The sequence below is a fragment of the Condylostylus longicornis genome, unplaced genomic scaffold, assembly GCF_029603195.1.
Source record: "Condylostylus longicornis isolate FDR11 unplaced genomic scaffold, ASM2960319v2 ptg000163l, whole genome shotgun sequence".
Classification (NCBI taxonomy): domain Eukaryota; kingdom Metazoa; phylum Arthropoda; class Insecta; order Diptera; family Dolichopodidae; genus Condylostylus; species Condylostylus longicornis.
Window position 1 is genome coordinate 1,511,245 of NW_026578131.1, and position 20,098 is coordinate 1,531,342.

The window sequence follows — 20,098 nt, forward strand, 5'->3', positions numbered from 1 at the left end:
AATTTATCATAATTATTTATTATATAGATTAGTAATTAATAATTCATAGTTGTAAATTCTAATATGAAGAATGCACATATAAATACTTTAATTTTGAAACTAATTAATAATTAAATTTTAATGATTAGAAAATGTTGCAGAGGACTTATATAACTTGTTTTTGAATAAAAACCTAAAATCGGATAATGTCACCTAATCCAAGATGTATTGGGATATTATTGAAAGTTTTTGCAAGAAAAAATTGCAAAGCCTTTGTTTGTAGTAAAATTTGCAATATTAAAACAATTTTTTCCTTGTCAAATAGTATAAAAAAAGTGTCATTAAATTGAAAGGTTTTAAAAATCATGTTAAAAAAACTTAAAAAAATAGTATAACTTTCTGAAACTTTCGCGAATTGCACGTAATATTCGTAAATTATTATGTTTATTGCCACACTAATTAGATGAGAGACAAAAATTCATTTTAAGAATAAGGTTTTTTTAGCGAATTTCTTTAAAATAAAAATTCAACCCATTTTATTTTGTTGAGCGTAATTCGAAGCAATTTTAATTACTGTGTTTCTTTTTTTTTCAATATTATTTGACTATACCCACACTTTATTCATGTATACAATGAGCATATTTATTTATTAATTTTTTAATTAAATTTACGACAAAACAATAATGTTTGTATGTCATTATTTTTATTGTTATTTTCGATGTTTTAAAAAAAAAGACAAATCAATTTTAAAACAGTTGGTCTTACTTAGATATTTGGGTACAAATATTTAAAAAAATAAACTGAAATAAAATTAAAAAAATGGGCTGATTATAAGCATAAGCAACTATAATATGGAGGTCCTATTAGCAAATGTACTAACAGATTTATATTGGGTTTTTAAAGAAGATCCCTAGATTGTACAGATTGTAGACAGTTTTTCCAAAATATTTAAAAGTTCAATTAAAAATAAAGGTGATAATGAAAATAATAAGAAGTCTAATATTTAATAATAGTTGTTGAATAGTGATTAAACACATTAAACATATGGCAAAATTTTACTAATGTTGTAACTCAGCTCGTATAAATATTTTTTATTTTATGTTCGCTAAATTAACTTAATTTTTCCCTCGATACACATACCATTAATTTATATTGAAATCGATTTTTGATATGTACATAATGTATTGTATTTCGTCCTCGTGTAAATAATAATTAACATGAAAAATCGAATTAACACAAAAGAAATACTTTTTGGTTGTCGTTGAATGGGTAATCTTGAATATTGAAAAAATTTCACTGTCATTTGGCTTTCCTATTCAAGGTTTTTCCATATTGTAAAATATTAATTTAAATTATAGCACTAGAATAACGTGTAACAACATGTGGTCTTTTTAGTTTACTAAGATTATTTTATTTTTGTTATGCAATCATCTCTGTGAGAATCAATTTTTACTTATGTACCTTGGTACATAGTGGTTTGAAATTTGAAAATTTCTTCATTCATTCTTATCAAGCTTATCATTCGTTCTTATTTAATGATGTGCCCAGGTACAAAGTGTATAAAATACTCATTGCTCATTGTACGAATTCTAGTGCTCATTGTACGAATTCTTATTTTGAGACATGGCAAAAATAAACTTTGGCGTATCATTTAAGGTATATACTTTTAACTATAAATGTCGAAAGGAAATAACTTTCTTTTTTTTTAAATTCAAATACGAGAGCCTGGTAAAATGAAGTGCTTGTGAACTCACATTTTACTAATTTTGAAGATTTGTTAGTTCATAAGTGTCATTTGTATGTGTTATATGTGAGGTAGAAAGAACGGAAAGTAATTTCAGAATAAACACGCGATATGATTTTCGGTTCGGGCACCAGATTTTATTTAACTATTGGAGCAGTTGGGCGTTATATTTTGATGATTATCCAGCAAATTATGATTATTCGTTCAATATGTGTCTATATTGAATTTTAATGGACTGTTAATGTAAACGCATTCAATTGAAAATTATTTATTTATTTTTTTTTGTGGTTTTCTTTTATTTTCTTTTAATAAAACTAAATATTGTTCGAAAATTAATGTAAATAAATAAATTTCGTTCAATAATAAAGAGATAATAATTGTATAAGGAGAATTGTAAGAGTAAAGAACATACTGTTATATAGGACCTATCAAAATACATTGATGTTAGTTGTTAATTATTATTGAATGTGTATTGAAGGGTACATATAGGTATGTGTTTATAGGTGTTAGAATTTATATACTCTACAAAATAATTAATACGATGATTATTAAGTAATTATTATTTTGTATTAGAATTTTAGTTGATTTCTTTTCAGGAATATTATTAATAAAATGAATTGTCGCAATAAATTTTATCATGTGATGATAGATTGGGTAATAATTTTAGTTTTAAAGAAATTTGATTTTTAATTTTGTTTTCTAAATTGGAAAATTTAAATATCGCATTGCGTATTTCCCCCATTAGTTTCATTAGTTTAAGAATCAAATTAAATAACATGCGAATTGAAAGAAATATTTGAAAATATTTTTAAAAAAATCATTTATTGAAAATTGTAAAATTTTTATAGTTTTAATGCATGTGCACAATGCGAAACCTAAATTGAACTTTGAAATCCAATTATAACTTACATTCATAATGTTCTTTATTACAGTTTTTATATAGATCGCGGTAATGGAAGAATATATGTACAAAAAGAGTTAAAATTTTGAAATATTAAAATACTAGTATTTCAACTTTTGGATTTTATATAATATTCGACAATAAAATCCACGGGAGTTCTTATTGTTTTAATTGAAATGAAATTATAAAAAATAGGAATGCATTAAGTTAATATGGACAGCCTGTTTGTGTGGATATTTGGGAAAACAATTATCACTATTATTGTTTTTCATTATTAAACATTAATATAAACAAGTATTACAATTATCCTTATTAAACATTAATATAAACAAGTTCAAAAAATAATACTTTGTATTGATACGAGTAATGTATTGTAAAAATGTATTCTTTTTTGAAACAATAATTTTTGCGACTTTAAGAGGAAAATTAAAATCAACCCTCTATCTACACTACTAGTTGATAATGGTTCTTTTTCAATCTGAGAATATTTTAAAAGATTTTATTTTTTTATTTAAATATTTGATAATTAAACTATATAATTCTTATATAAAATTGAAATGGTTCTAGACAGGGAAATATAAATTTAAAGTGATCATAAAATTAAAATATTGTGAACATTTTTAAAATTTAATTTTGTATTTTCAAATTTTTTTGTTTCTCAAATCCTTTTGTGAAATAAAATCAAACCAATGATAAATTGTTTTCGTAATGCTATGCTGTAGGAAATAGGATACGTGAAAATCGTAAAAAAAATATATGCATGTAATAAACCGTTAAAAAATAAAAATGCAAATAATAATGTTATATTCAAGCCTGTTCCTGCCATTTCTCACATAAAAGGGGATTTCCTGAATTTTTTCTTATTAATGCAAGTAGAGTAGTGTACTGCTTTACGCAAAAGTTTGACTTCACAATTGTCATATAATTGTTAATTGCGTTGTACACAATTATAATATAATATAATTCAATTTGCAAATAAGCACATGGCGAGGAATAGAAAATATTCTTTCATTTATAAATTTGAACTGTATTTTCAACGTTATAGTTGGATCGACATGTTCATTATGTCTTATGATTGTTTCCGGAGAAATGTAGATCTGAAAAAGATTTTAAGTATAAAAAGAAAAGTAAGGTACATTTTATTATTTTTAAGCATGAATTTTTTTTATTGTTTTTGCATTTATTTATGAATAAACATGGTGTGTAATATACAAAAATTTCCACCGGACACGGGAGTATAAGAAATTTTTGCCTATTTATGATTTATGTACAACGATAAATAAAGGAATTGGAAGTATTTGTGGGGACTCATTTATCGTGTTGTAGTATAAATGGGAACAAAAATTTTTGTAGTAAATAATTAAAATTTGTTTTTTGTATTTGCCGTTGAAAAGTTTATTTTTATGTTTTGATAAATAAATAAAAACAAATTTATGATCAAAATTCACATGTATTTTAAGAATTATTGTTAACTGATGTAGGCTGGGTCCTATTGTTAGGTCATCCATTAAAATTTAATTGAGATTATTGATTTCGTGCGATATTGATTCATTTACACAAGGCGAGTATACGTTATACAATATTAATGTATATATTAATAGAAATATGGAAAAATATGTGTATTTTGTAAGGATCTGTAATTTTATTTTATTCTTATATGAGTATAGGTTTAAAATCTTTGTTGTGTGTGAACTTTGAATGTATCCTTATCCCAAATGCATTATCAATTCCAATTTATGTCATAATTTCAACTTATACGGGCACATCTCATAGGAATTAAAATAGTAAAAATTTTAAATTTATTTTTTTCATGTACCTTATTGATAGATTTATTGGGTATAAGTTAGTTACAATAGATATATAAATATAAAATAAAAAAGTTGGTACTCATCGAACGAGAAAATTTAAAATTGAAATATTAAAATATATTGGCATGAGTAATATTAAAAAAGATTCTCTTGAGTTATTGTTGAAATAATGAATCTTTTTTTTTAGTATTGGTTTATCGGCAAATCACTAGCTTTATCTGAACTAGTTTGCAATCGTCTACCAGATAGCAAAAAAAAAATAATGGACCTGAAAAAATAATCGTGTGGTCTTACTCCGAAAATCTTAATAAATGGATATTTATAGATGGAAGATTTATTTTGTTATATAATAAATAAATCCATTTTATCAATTTTTTTATTAATTCCAGAATTCATAAAGTAAAATTGAAAACCAAAATAATTTAAATTTTCAAAATTAATTCTGTATTTATTGATTCTTAATTTTTGTTTGTCATTTTTCATTTTATTGTTAATATTTGGTTTTATTAATATCATTATTATTAACCAAATATTTAAAAATATTGTGTTTGACCAAACCACTATTCTTATAAGAACAAATATATCTGCAAATAAATAATTAACATTAACATTTTTATCCGATTAATTAGTAAAATGATAATTAGTAAAATGATTTTGAGGATGCATTTGGGGTATTATCAGATAAATCAATTTGTAAATTTAAGAATGCAGTTATATAAATTTTGAATATGATTTTTTTTTTATGGATATTATCTAAGGTTAACAGGTTTTGAGCAATGAAAAAGAAAAATTAAAATATTAGATGTGAAACGAATTGCTGATGTTACATGCGTCCTCGCAATTCATATTTGTTTTTGGAAATCGACAATTAATAAAAATTCTATCTGTGTATGTACTATCATATGTCATGAAGAAAGTAATTTTACAATTATTGTTGTGCAGTAAGCGTAAGAGTGGCGCTCTATCTTCTTGGCGCTCAATTTTTTTAGTATTAATTACTGAAATTAATTTTTTAGTATAAACAAGATTGAATTCTAAAAGATGACGGTAAGTTGAAGTAGGGAGCTGTCATCTAACAATTACGACAAACGGTCACCTTATTATGATTCCATAAATTTCTTTCTGAATATTCTATATGATCAACAAAAAAGTAAGAAATGTGTGTGTATGAATATGTGTGTATTAAATAAAAACGAGCAAAAAATAGAGTTGACCTTGTCAACTCTATGATACCCGTACGAATTTGTTATCCTATGTGCGAATAAAGATGCCATAACTGACTATGGGACAGACTATGACTTTAAGTTGCCGCATATTAATTTATGCAAAATTTCAGTACTGTATTTTTCAAAATACTGTGTGTGTCAAACTGCTGTTGAAGTTGTATAGCAGCTACCAGAAGGAGCCGAGCAATTTCAACGAGTTTTATCAAACACATTGGCCCTACTAATATATTCGTTTGTGTGAAATTTCAATACTATAGTTTTTATAGTTTCTGAGATAAAGCCAAATAACTTTTGAAGTTGTATGGCAGGTATCAGAAGGAGCCAAGTAATTTCAACGACTTTTAGGAGACACATTGGCCCTACTAATATATTCGTTTGTGTGAAATTTCAATACCATAGCTTTTATAGTTTCTGAGATATAGTCAAATAAATTTTTAAGTTGTATGGCAGCTACCCGAACCGGTGCCCCGATCATGTCCAATTTAAATAGGGTTCTGGCACTTATTACAATAAATCATTTGTGAAAATTTGGTAAATTTAGCTCAATTAGTTTTTGAGTTATCGTTGGGACGGACGGACGGACGGACAGACAAAGCTAAATCAACTCAGAATTTGACGCTGATCAAAAACATATACTTGAGTCTATATCTAACACCGTTATTTCTTAGCGTTACAAACGGTAAGGCAAATTTAGTATAACGAAATAGAACGCATGTTCGAAGGGTATACTAAATTTGCCTTACCGTTTGTAACGTTTCAATTTAACATGGTAATCATATTATGCCGGTTTTTCTAGATAAGAAAATCTGTATTCGCCTTCGGATATTCGAAAACTTCAATTTTGCTTATTTTTTATTATTATACGTATTTAAATGTGTGTAGTAACTATACAAAAATCACCATTACATATTTTATTTTAGAACGTGGTGAATGTGATATATTTAATATAGGTACCAAAAGGGTTGGGAGGGGTTTGGGCTGGTTCTAATGAGGAGCGGGAGGGAAGATATCCGGCAGTACCACAACGGGCCTAGTTGGCCTATGTGTACACTTCGCGGAGCCGCGACAATCTAACCTAACCTAACCTAGACACCAAAATGTTATAATGTTACAATAAAAGAACGAAATTCAATAAAAGAAATTAAATTTTTTTTGGTAAAAACTAAAATAATAGGCATTTTCATAAACCAAATACTGCAGTACAATAATGTGATACATACGCAATATATTTTTGACAGTTGTATAAAAACTTTAGCTATTTCGAACTTGCAGTAAGGCTTTTTTATAAACGCGTCGTAACGCGATATATAGCGAGAACTGTGCTTTATTTCTGTTCATAAACTGATTTAACTGCACTAGCCATAATAATTTAATATTTTTGTGATAGATTAGCAATGTTAATGAACAAACTTGATTAGCAACATTTGTTTATGAATTAGCCTAATATTCTAATTAAAATATACATTCTTAAAAAATTGTTTTCGTGTGATAATAATTTCCCAAATAAATGCTTACTTTATGAACGAACTAAAACTTTATTTATTACTGCAAATAATAATTTTTATTGTAATTTTATTGACTCTATACCACCCATCTAGCTTTGTAAAATTCTTTATGTACCGTAATCATTTAGAATTTCATGCTATCATTCGCAAAATTAATGAATGATGTTATTGAAACTCTTCTTTTCTGTGTTTATATTTTATGTTTGTGAAAATTGGGAAAGAAAAAATAATAAATTGGGGATTCATTCAATTCGAAATCATTAAAAAAAAGATTGAATACAAAAGAAAAAACAGGCAAAAAGTCCTTATTCAGCAATTCATCAATAACAGGCAGAAGATTTTTAAGTATTCTGTGTTTTTTTTTTTTTTTTGGGAGTTACTTTTTTCCGAATTAACCATATCAGTTATCTTTGTGTGATTGTGTAAGGTTGTGAAAGAATCAATTATGAATCTACATTCTCAACCTTTAGGTTGCAGATTAAATACTAAATGTACGCATGTTGTAGAGTATACTAAATGTACGTACGTATGTATCGTATGTTGTTCTGTATAATTTATCTAGTGATAGATAGTATAGAATTGACGTATATTGTCATAGATTAATAAGTTCGAATTGAGTGGATTTTATTATTTTGTGACATTTATTAAAAGGTTTTGCAATACAAAGTTGCTGCACTTACTTTGGAAATATTGTTTTAAAAGGTAAATAAAGGAACTTGTAATTTCTAAATTTGTAAAAAAATTAAAAAAAAAAATTGTATTAAATTGTAAGTAATTGAATTTAAAGTCGATTTCAATTTTTTAACTGAAATAAAGAAAAGCATAAATCAGCGGGTTTCTGCTAATTTAATTGTATTACATCTGCTACATTATATTTTATATTAGTTACAACATGGACGTGAGGGTGATGTCATAGTATTTAATGTGTGCTTTTGGTATTTGATGTTGAATTTTTTTTTGTATGTTGTATAATTAATTTTAAAAGCAATTGTATTTTTTGTTTTTGAATTTCGTAAAATTTTTACAAGATTGTATAGTAAAAATAATGAACTATCATAAATTTGGTTGTGGTTTTCAAAGTCTTTAGAAAAGACTTTATGTGAAATGCAATAATTTGCGATTATAATGCAATATAACAATCTATAATAAACGGTAAATGTTTGAAATTGTTAATTATTTTTATTATTACAACCATCTGTAATTCTACTCACATTATATTTTAAGCTCCAATTTACATAACACTGCCTTGTAAAATTACTAAAAACTCCGATTTGATAAAGCGATTCAACAAAAAAACAAAAAATTTTCACTACTGGAAACAAGAAAAGGACCTGTTCATAAATTGTCTTTCGTTCGTAACTGCAACTAACTTATAAAATCTAAATATAGTAAGATATTTAAATTGTTTTAAAATATAAATAAAACTTCTTGAAAAATTTCCAGTAATGAATAAATTATAAGTTTTAAGTCTACATGGAACGATATATAAAACATGAAAAAGAAGTCCTTATTTTTAAAGAATCCTTATGAGAATATATAAGGAAAGAAAGATTTAAGTTTACCTTTCAATAGGAAAAAAAAACTGAAGAATGGTAAACATTATATTTTAACGAGATGAATCCTTATTTTCTTATATAAAAGCAAAACAAAAAGAGAGAATGAAAAATAAGACTAAAATTTTAATTTGCTTTCTTTTTTTACTAAAATTCTCATACATAGATTAAAAATTTTAGAACTTATTTTTTGTTAATTTAAAATGTGGATAAGTTGGCAAAGGACGGTAAAAATATTTAAAAACCTGAAAAGGTAGCAAGTATAATAGCAAATTTTTTTTTCATTTATGCTTTCATGTTGACAAAATAGGTTTTCTCATTATGTTGAAGGACGCAAAATTCTATAAAAAAATTTGATGTGAGCAATACATGGAAGATAATGTATAAATTTTGTAACCATAAGCAAAATGATCCGAAAGTTACATTCGAAATTCTGAGAAAGTTAGATAATTAATTTGTCTAAGATTTTACAACTAATTTGCGTTTTAACTTGTCGTAATTATTTGATAACTAAATTTTCCACTCATAAAGATATCGCAAATAAATATATTTTTAAAGAAACTCGTAGAAGAAAACTGAATTTGGTGTGAAAACAATACCTGCGATGTTGTTTAAAGAATGATTACTAAAGATAGAGGGAGCTAAGAAAAAATTTTAATTAAAGCAAAAAATATCCTTGCAGATTATTTGTGTAGATAGAAAGTTATGTACATTGCTTGAATAAGTTGAGGTCATAATATGTATAGAGGTTTTTTCGGTTAGGTAGATTAATACAAAAAGCAACCAAATTAAAATAAAAATTCTATTTTTGGATTTTAGAAAATAGGGCTTCTAGTATAAACAGATGTATATAATGACAATTTATTTAAAGGAAAAATAAATCTAAATTATAGCCATTAACTCGCTTATTTATATTTGGGTATAAAAAATTCAATACATAAGAATCAGTAAGATTTTTCTAAAAGTGGAAAAATAAATAAATTTGAATAAAAAAGTAAAATTTCATCTTAAAAGCATTAAAAATTTTGTAAGATTTTTTCTATGTTATGCATTTAAAAGACATTTATGCGTTTAAGAAATTTGGAAAATATTTTGCTTTCTATGCATTGTTATTTAACAAACGAGAATTCTGGCAACTTTCCGCGTATAAGCCCAAGCAAAAAATTCTTCACCATCGATATACCGAAAAGACGAAAAGGCGGCCTTGAATTATCTTAAAATTTGACGTATTTCAAGGTACAATATTTGGTTTAATATACCTTCTGAGCTATCCAATGACACGCCACTGTCCCTTTCCCTTTCAATTATTCTAGATGGGGTTGAAATGTTACTTTCTTCCCTTATTTGTGCTAAATCTACCGTAGTTGATCCCTGTTGTTGTTGATTAAAACTATTTGTTCCTGATGACGATATTGTTGTTGTGCCTCCGGCCGATGAACTAATTCCAACACCGGTACTACTTTGTGTAATTGGATTTGATAACTGTCCTCCGCTTGATAATGTTGTTGAATTTGTATATTGTTGTTGATATGTTGATAATAATGTTGAAGATGATGATGATTGATAATATGAGGGATGTGATATTGTTGTTGTTTTTTTATAATTTTGTTGTAATTCTTGTTGTTCTTGTTGTTCAGCTGTTGGTGTTGTTGGCTCAAGATTATTGTCTCTAATTGTTTCCAATCCCGGGGTACCAAACGGGAGGCTAGGAAAAGCCTCACGCATGGCCCCCTTTGTCTTTGTACCGTTCTCAGTAACGGTTTTACGCTGTGTTCCAATATTTGGTGATGGACGTGGCGATAAGCGATTTCTTGTTTTACTTTGTATTCGTAAATTGGTTGAACTTTCCTGTGCTTTTTGTTGTTGTTGTTGCTGTTGTTGTGTTGCGGCCAATATCTTGCCGCAATTATCATCAGCACATAAACTCTGTAAATAAAAACGAAAAATAAAATCATTAGATGAATTATTCAAAGTTTTTTCAATTCAAAATTTTTTAAATTAATGTTTTTTAATCTTGTAATAATAAATTTCATCTAAATTAATATCAAAATCATGACAATGTAGCAATGAAACGTATTTATTTCCAAAATTTATTGTTTAAAATCAATTTGTTTAATTTATTACTTTTAATCAATTTATTTTACCCGAAAAACAATTTAGGTAAATTTGCTTAGTATTATTTTATGAAAAACAATCAATAAGCATTTTTTATTAAAGGATTTATGTTTAAATATACATATAAGGCTTCCGTTTATATATATGTAAGGGTTCTAATTAATGTCGTTTAGACTTATTGGATTTTTTTCATTTTGCTTGATTTTCAAATATATTCAAAGTACATAGATTCTTATTATGTTGGATTATATACACATTGTTTTTATATTCATATTTTTTTCTTATTAATTTAATGCCTAATTAAACACTGAATGAATATGAAAAATATTAAATAATTATTTTCCTAGTTATTGTCAAAATCTGCTTTTAGTTAAAATTCTAAGAATCCGAAATTCGTTTTCTTGTCTGAGGTTATAGAGCGTTTTTTATTAGGTTTTAAAAGTTTGAAAGTTTAAAAAAGGTTTTTTAAAAATTGATTATTTATATCTTTCGAGAATAGTTTCTGCAGGTCATAAGAAATAAATTTCTACTTTGTTTCAGTAATTATTAAAAAATATTGTTTTCCCGGTTAACTTTAAGTATCTGAAGTGATACATAAAATAATGTTATTCTCACGATTTCATATTTTAGATCTAATTCTATTTCACTTTTAGTTTAATATAAAATTTTACATAAAATTGATTATCATAGTTGCCTCACTTGCTTTAGAAGATTTAAGGATATTTGAAAAATTTTATCACCTTTTCCATAACGAGGAAACTTTTTAAAAACTTCAATTCTCGATTGACGACGCAACTGATATACGATGATTTGGATTATGACGTCTTTGTCTTAAAACTTATTAATTCGCACAACGACTTTTATTTGTAGTTACGACGCTGTTAAACAAAGTGATAAAAAAATGTATAGCATGTATTAATGTATATAAATATAATTATTTGACATGACATATATTCATCCATAAACGTACATATGTTTTTATATTACTTTTAAAAATGTAATTTTCTATTATATGTACACGTGTATGTGTACGAATATAATTAAAAAACAAAACGGTGTTTATCGACGATTCGATTTAAGATGCAGTTTTTCGGAAAATATTGCCGTCGTAAAACGAGGACATACTGTATTTCGATAGTTTATATGAAAAGTTCAACGTTGTATAAAAACCTGATTTCGAGAAATATTTTTTATTTTTTTTTAACTTTTACCTATCTTGGAAAATTTTTGTTATTGTTTTTTTTTTAATGGAAATTTCAAGTATTGCAAAATTTTGTAAATTGTTCATGCTGTATTTAATATCCACTTTCTGAAATTTTAATAATATTGTATTCAGTTTTAAGGGCCGAAAATTTAAAAGTACTTTGACCATGCCTCAAAAACTAAGTATTAAGCATACAGTGCAACGAACTCTGATAGTCATAATTTTTTCAACGTGTAGGGCTACAACAGAGTAATTTTGCAGAAGTTGGTTTATTAATGAAAAATTATTCTGCAATATTTGAAATCAAAAACGGATATACATATATACGAATCTCAATGAAAATTCTTGTTATTCAATCATTTCTGCGCAGGAGATATTGCTAAAATGGTCAAGATTTCTTATACGTGACTTAGCGATATTATGCACTATTTATATACAAATAAATTAGTTAGGATGTGTATTGTAATAAAAATTTATATAAAGTTATTCAATAATACTAAGTTCTAACACATAGGTAAGTCATTTTGATAACATTATTCTATTTTATTGTTTACTCGTGTAAAATTTATTACACAATTTATTATAAAAATAAAAATGACATAAACAAAAACGTATAAGAAATAAAAATTTTGCTATTCAAGGCGAATTTATATGAAAATATTTTGGTACTGAGTTACTTTTAATATCGTGTTTTCATTTTATTTGCAAAATATTTTAATGTTCTCCGGTTATTTGTTAATATCGAAAATTCTTATATATTTTACTAGTTAAAAACCATAATTTAGGTTCATTTTTATTAATTGCATTGTGAATATTAATATGTAGTGTAGCTAAAGTCAACGGTACAAATATACGTTAAAGTACTTCCTATCTCCTGTCACTGTAATCTCCTGTAACTGTAAATTTTAAATTAAATTTATTAAAAATTAAGTATGAATAAATTTCTTAGTGTGAGCATCATGTTCACTAGATTTGTTAGTGCCCAATGTACTTTTCATAACATAAAATTCATAGTATTTTAAAATTTTTATAATACGTATAATATTTTATATTTGTGTAAGTTATTACACGAAAGTGTGTATGTAGTCCCAATATATATTAGACTAATAGAGTGTAATTTATTTTAACATGTAGCTTATATGTAAATTTGGTATGCATATAAGAATTAAAGAGTTATGATGATGTTACACATGATATAATAAAAGTATGGACATTAATTATTGGCAAAAACAAAAAGGAGTGAAAAAATAGAAGTGCTACTGTATGCACTATACGTTCATCGAATTAATCAACGTAAAAATTAATTATTGGTTAAAATTCATTGTTGTACAGATACTGAAAGGTGTGTCGAATAGAAATTTCTGTATTATATAATTAAATATTAATTAATATTACTCTAATAACAATGTTAAGTCTTATAACGATTGTTTTTTTCATAAAGGTGGAAATTTGTGATAATTATTATTTAAAATATATTTTGTAATAATAGTTATTAAAAGAATAGGTTTTTCTGTTTTGCTTGGATCTATTATGATACTTTTAATATTTTGGTATAAAATTAGCTCGAGAGTAGAAATAACTTTTAAGGTTGTGCTTCGAACAACAGTTTTTAGAACAAGAAATGTCATTTTTATTAAAATTTGATTACATACTATTTAATTGGAATTGAACATTTCAAGGACATAAACATTTTAAATGAGGTGCTATGCAAATGAAACAACTCGTGTCAGTAGATGTATTATAATTTATAATTAAAAATCTCTCTTTTCTTCCTTGTTTACCTTTTATCAAAATCAGTAATTTTTAACACGTAACTATTCATCTAGCACTTTTCCCTTCAACAATTGAAAATACTGCTTTAAAAAATAATATTACATTATTAAAATTACTCATATACCTAAATATTTTAAAGATTGCATACATTAAGGATGGGAGAAAAAAATATTAAAAAAAATAACGTAATGCTTCAATCTTAGAGTTAACAGCGTGAGTTAAAAAAATAATTATACTTTTTGATGACATTTATTTATATAATTATGGCATTTATATATAATTTAACTTTACCTTTCTGCATTTATAGAATTTTAAAAAAGAATGCAAGATTCGGAAAAATAAGATGTCGAAAATTCAAATTTTTACAAAATTCGAGAGACTATAACGCGAGAAGGGGTGAATGTGGAAAAAAATTTCTCTAACGAAGTAAATCATTTATTAATATCTAAAAGTTTCTAAAATGAAAATTTTATATTCGTACAACTTATTTGTCTAGAAGAAAGACGAGATTATAAATTTGCAAAAACAAAAATTTTAGATAACCGTTAATTTTAGCAACATTTTTTTTTTTTATATTGTATCGTGCTATGCCGCGGTAGAAGAAGCCCAACACAACTTTTCTGAGTTTGCAGAATTTCAAAAATACTTGTGGTTTTGTCAAAAGACTAATCAAAAAATGGCATTATAAGGACCTCGATAGGTTAAAACGGACGAATAGGCGAACTAACGGACGGAATGACACTAAACTTTTTCCAGAAAACTCTCATTGATTTTTGCAAATTGTGCAAATGACGTTCTGGAGAAGTGCCTGGTTCCTGGATAACAGCGATATATAACGGAATATCTAAAACAACACTTTAAAATAAGAACTAGTTCAATTCAGTTGTAAGTTTTAACATTACCTGTAGATTGTAACTATTATTCAGTTACTTTGAATTCTTACAGCATAATAATTATTATTTCATTTTTATATTTGTATTTTATTAATTTTTTCTTTTCAAAATATGAAATTGTTAAGATGTAGTTGTACACAATAAATTGGAAATTTTCATACTACATGTAAAATATAGTTAAATATGTATAAATAACCCTTTTAATTATAATTTGAATGATAATAATTGACATCGGTAAAGTTTTCAAACTTAAACTTTAATAATATTAAAATAATAGTAATATAGCTAAGTATATAAAGTACTTGATATCAATTAGGAACACTAAAATAATTCAATTTGCAAAAAATTTTCTTTACTTAATTTTATTACAAAATTTATTATAAATTAATAAATGAGAAAGTTGTGTAAAATTTTATTCTATCTTTAGGATATACAGAACCAGTGATATTTCACAATTACTGAATTACATTCTATGTATGAAATTATAAGTGAATGTAAACTAAATATTAAGCATGTATATCAAATGGTAATTTAGAAAGTAATATTTCCAACTATCAAAGGCTTTAACAATATTATGTAAAAGCAGCTAAGCAAAACCTAAGTTTATACTATATGCATAATTTATAATATGAAAAGTACAATAGAAAACTATTTTGCATGAAGCACGTAATAAAATAAAAGTTAAAAGGATACAAAATAAGGATATCCAAAAACATAACTATATATGCATAATTTCATATGTTATATGAAAAAAATAATACTTACAACTGAATGAATTTTAAATGATAGCGTGATATTTTGTTATTTTTATAATATAGAAAAAATTAAAAAAAAAACAAATTCTGATGTAGAAGTGAAACTTTGCACAACTGTATTATAAAAATAAGTATTTAATTGATCTTTCAGTTTTTAGATTATTTAGATTTTAAAAAAAATGAGGAATAAGAAAGAATGATTTGAACAATATTTCCGAACACTTTTGATTGTTAATTATTAATTTTCTTGAAAATATATTTCTTTATATAAAATAATTTCTCTAAATAAGAAATAGCTGCCATCAGAGCGCTGAATCAATTTTCAGAGTCCTCAAGGGCAGTGTGGGATTGTCTTGGGAAAGGAGATGGAAAGTCTCCGTTCGAAGTGCTGGAAAGGTTTTCTGGGGCTTCATGAGGCCGGACAACTTCTGGGAGACAACTACTAGTGCACTTTAGAAAAGGTATGTGTTTGGCCAGAAAGTTTATGGGAAGAATGTGGAGCACCTTTTTGGACCCTGTGGGTTTTCACCCGCAGGAGAATTGAAATACTCTGCGGAACTGCGGTCATACCGTTCTTCACTATTCTTTTTTTCAAGTTGTTATACACTGAGTTGTGTGTAATCTTATTGTATTTCGGATCAAACTTTTGACAAAACTTTTAAAAATTTTCACTGAAAAAAATACATTATATTTTTGGATCATAAAATTTTCTTAACCATTTTCATATTTTATCCTTTCACATGTTTTGTCATACTAATTTTGCACTTGCTTATGTAAGTAATGCACGTAGGTATCTACAAAATTTTGAAACTTCTTTCGTACGTTATATATCCGCTCAATTCCATTCATATAATTTAACAATATAAGTTGCAGGTTAATGTCTTTTAGTTTTTTGTTTATAATACTTTCTTCATAAATTATTTACGGTTACATTTGTTCTAAAAGGACATTAAACAGAACAAAAACGAAACTTCATGAATATAAGACATCGTTTTTTATATGCATATACGGCACATTAAATTATTATATATGCTTATATATCTCATGTATTTATATATAAATTACCTACACAATGATGATTAGTTCATGATCATATGATATTTTTTTTTGTTGAAATTTAAACACTACAAAATTTACGATTACGGAGTAAAATTAAAAAATAAAAAGTAAAGTATTTTAATACCCAAATATTGTGGCCGCTTTGATAATTTAAAGTTAATTATTAAATTTGTAATTAAATTTATTATGAAGTAATTATTATTATTTTTATTACTGTTATTATTACAGTACTTAGCATTTCACTTAAATATAGAAATTTGCAATTATTTGTATATTTTGTATGAATTTAGAATTTAATTGAAAATTTCGTTGGAACTTAATGAAAATTTAAGTAAAAACATAGTAAATGGGATTCGAAAACACATATAGAGTATATTCGAAAAGGATAATAGGACAAATTTTGTATTAGTGTAATAAAAATGATAATTTTTATTTTTATAAAATAGTTTTAGGTTTTGAGTTAGTTGTGACTTGCAAAGTGCGATAGTAAAAATTTTTTTAAAAACGTATTTTTTTTCGATAAATATCAAATTAAAATTTGAAGTGAATTTTAAAAATATTATTTTCTTATGCAAATATTATTATCAAGCAAAATCAAAAACATGAATGTCGACAAGACCTTTCACTGTAAAGCGTTTAGAATAGAAAAAACATAAGGTATTTACACTGTAGTGCGAATTATACGGAATTAACTAATAAATGATCATAAATAAATTTATCGTTTACAAAAGTGTGTAATAAATTTGTTGATTTTTCAGATATTTTGAATAACTAATGAACTTTTTTTTTTTTAGAGAAGTGAGCTTTAATTTCTCCTTCTAACTCTAAAAAAAAATAATTTTTTTAACACATTATTTTTATGCACGTACATACTGTATGAACTGTATGAAGTACTTCCACTGTATGAAATAGTGGTGCAATCATCATATTATAATCGATAGTATTCTGTACTTGTAAAGCTTACTTCTAATTAATATGTTTTAAAATTTGAAAAATGTTCTTAGTTAACACATGCACAAAGGAAACATGAAGGTGCTAAGATATGTAGAAGGGAACAGACCGATTAACACATTCACAAATAAACATATCATTAAAAATGGTTTATATACGTTTCCATGGCTGGCTGAAAAGCATTTCCGTTCTAAACTAAATATATAAAATTAGGTTTGATAACTGCACTTCTCTTCCTTAATATGGAACTCCATTGGTGAAAATATACATAATTTAGTTAATAATTTTTAAGTTGATTTTACAAAACAGACAGAATTATGAATGTATTTTTTCTTCCATAATGATTGTGACCTAAATTTTACAATAGATATAACATGTTTTAATAACATAGCATACATATCGAACTTCAGTTCGTCTAAATTTATTAACATATGTACGTATGTATGCGTGTACATATTGATGGTAAAATGTATTGGATATAATCCGAAGAATATGTGAAGAATAATAGTTATAAATCAAGTAAAAAATCGTTTTATATAAATGTTATAACAATAATAATGATTATATAAAAAGTAAAAATTACTGTATTACTCATATATCATAAACTTTATTGATTATATATACAACCATCTAATAAAAGTATACCATATTGGTAATTTTTGTATGTGCGATATAGAGCATTGAAATAAAATTTTCTATATATTTGAATGAGAGGAGAATAATAATAATAATTATTGATTATCTATAAATATTAAATTTTTATGATTTGAAATTTTTGATTTAAAGATAATAAAAGGAAAATTTATTTTATTATTTACATACTTTTTCTTTAGGGGATAAAACTCTGTTGCTTTGAATTTATGTTAATATTTTAATATTATTATTAATTGATAGGTTTTCATTTAATTTGTATTCTACATTAGAATAATATTCTATTTTGATATTTATTAACAGAGTTTTCTTTTAAATATAAAGAATAAAATTTTCTTTAAAAATACATTAAAGGTATAATTAAAATTATATAACTTAATAAAAATTAAAAAGTTTTAAATTAAATACGGCTACACTATATTGATACATAGTTTATGATAGTCAAATTAATATAATATCATAAATTAAATAAAGATGACAAATATAAGAAGTTTTATGATTTATCAACAGAAATTTATTAATGTTTTAATAATATTTTGCTTTAATATGTTAACAAGCATCAATATTGATTTTTAAATTCTCTAATATTTAATTAACTTTCATTTTTTATGAGGGAATAAAAATGTTTATATGCGAGAGAACTTGTCATTTAATTCCCGTTAGTAGATTACTGTGGCATATAACGTTATTATGCATATGAATTTTGTATATTAATCGACACGAAGTAAAACTTGTCGGTGAATACCGCGAAACATTACCCTGGTCATATTGCATTCGTCGTTCCGGAGTGAAGCAACATTTTTTGTTGGGAAGTATAGATAACACATACTTTTATAACAAACGAGATGGATATACGAAAAATTTATATACAAAAATGAAATAAAGCTATAAAAAATAAAATGATAATTAATAAATAATTAATATCTTTACTTTTAGCATAGGAGGAACTACACGAGAGCAATTTAAAGAAATTGGGAATTTTATGATCGAGAACATTTATATTGCAAAAGGGTTGAAACTGGCGAAAATTGTTTGTCAATAGTGTATTCTATGCAAAATGGAACCAACTTGTATTAGAGCAAAACATAAATACTGTAATAATTTTTCTTATATTGAATTTGACTGGGCAGAAATATTTTGTGAATATGTCATTTTAATTCAAAACATTGCATTAAAATTCTTGTAAAATTAGGTTGAAACCATAGATAAGATTTTTTTTTAAGAAATTTTTTAGATTTTCCCTTCCCTATGTGAGCTAATTTATATGAGCAAACTTAACTTATATGTATATATATGCGGCGTATATAGTTATCTCTAAAAGTTCAATAATTTAACAAGTTGCAGTTAATTAGAATTTGTGCAGTTTTTCGAAATGTTTTTTATTTCATCCTAGTTGTGAAATGATAATGTAAATTTTCTTTTTTGCGAAAAAGGAATAGAAATTTCGAGGAATTTTATTTGATTCTTTGATTGTGTAAATTTAAGTCACTTTGTGTATAAGAAACTAATTTAAAATTTTCTTTTAAGTTATACGGAATATTTTATATAATATTCATGGAATGTTATTTATTTATAAATTTAATATTCAATTTGAAATAAGGAAAAAGAACTTGCTTATTTTTAGTGCAATTATTCTTATATGTACATTTACGACAGTCCAGAGAATTTGTTATAATATTTTTCTTTTTAAAGAAAGTCGTGCACGACTTTTAACAATGCCATTGTAATTTTTTTTTCTGTTTACAAATTATTGAAGTTAGAAAAAGAAAAAAAAATATTTTTTGTTTTGTTCTGCTTCTTGTATATGTACGTTTTATACGATCACTTATTACAAATGTATGAATGTAGCTATGACTTTATAAAAGATACACACTCTTATTTCTAGTTGTGTTTTACCGTTGGTATATTTTTTTTCTTGAACTTATAAAAATGTTAGAGTGATATTTGTTCAATTTCTCAACATAAAAAAAAAATATGATAA

General features: G+C 25.1%; 1 protein-coding gene across 1 annotated transcript in view; it reads right to left on the minus strand.

Annotated features, from left to right (window-relative positions):
• LOC129616248 (1-phosphatidylinositol 4,5-bisphosphate phosphodiesterase epsilon-1-like) overlaps window positions 1-10,636 on the minus strand; it is a 108,836-nt gene extending 98,200 nt beyond the window's left edge. The window contains exon 1 of the mRNA XM_055531790.1: window positions 9,976-10,636. Within this exon, the coding sequence (XP_055387765.1) occupies window positions 9,976-10,441 (466 nt within the window). The 5' untranslated portion in view covers window positions 10,442-10,636. The remainder of the gene's footprint in view (window positions 1-9,975) is intronic.
• Window positions 10,637-20,098: the final 9,462 nt, after the last annotated feature.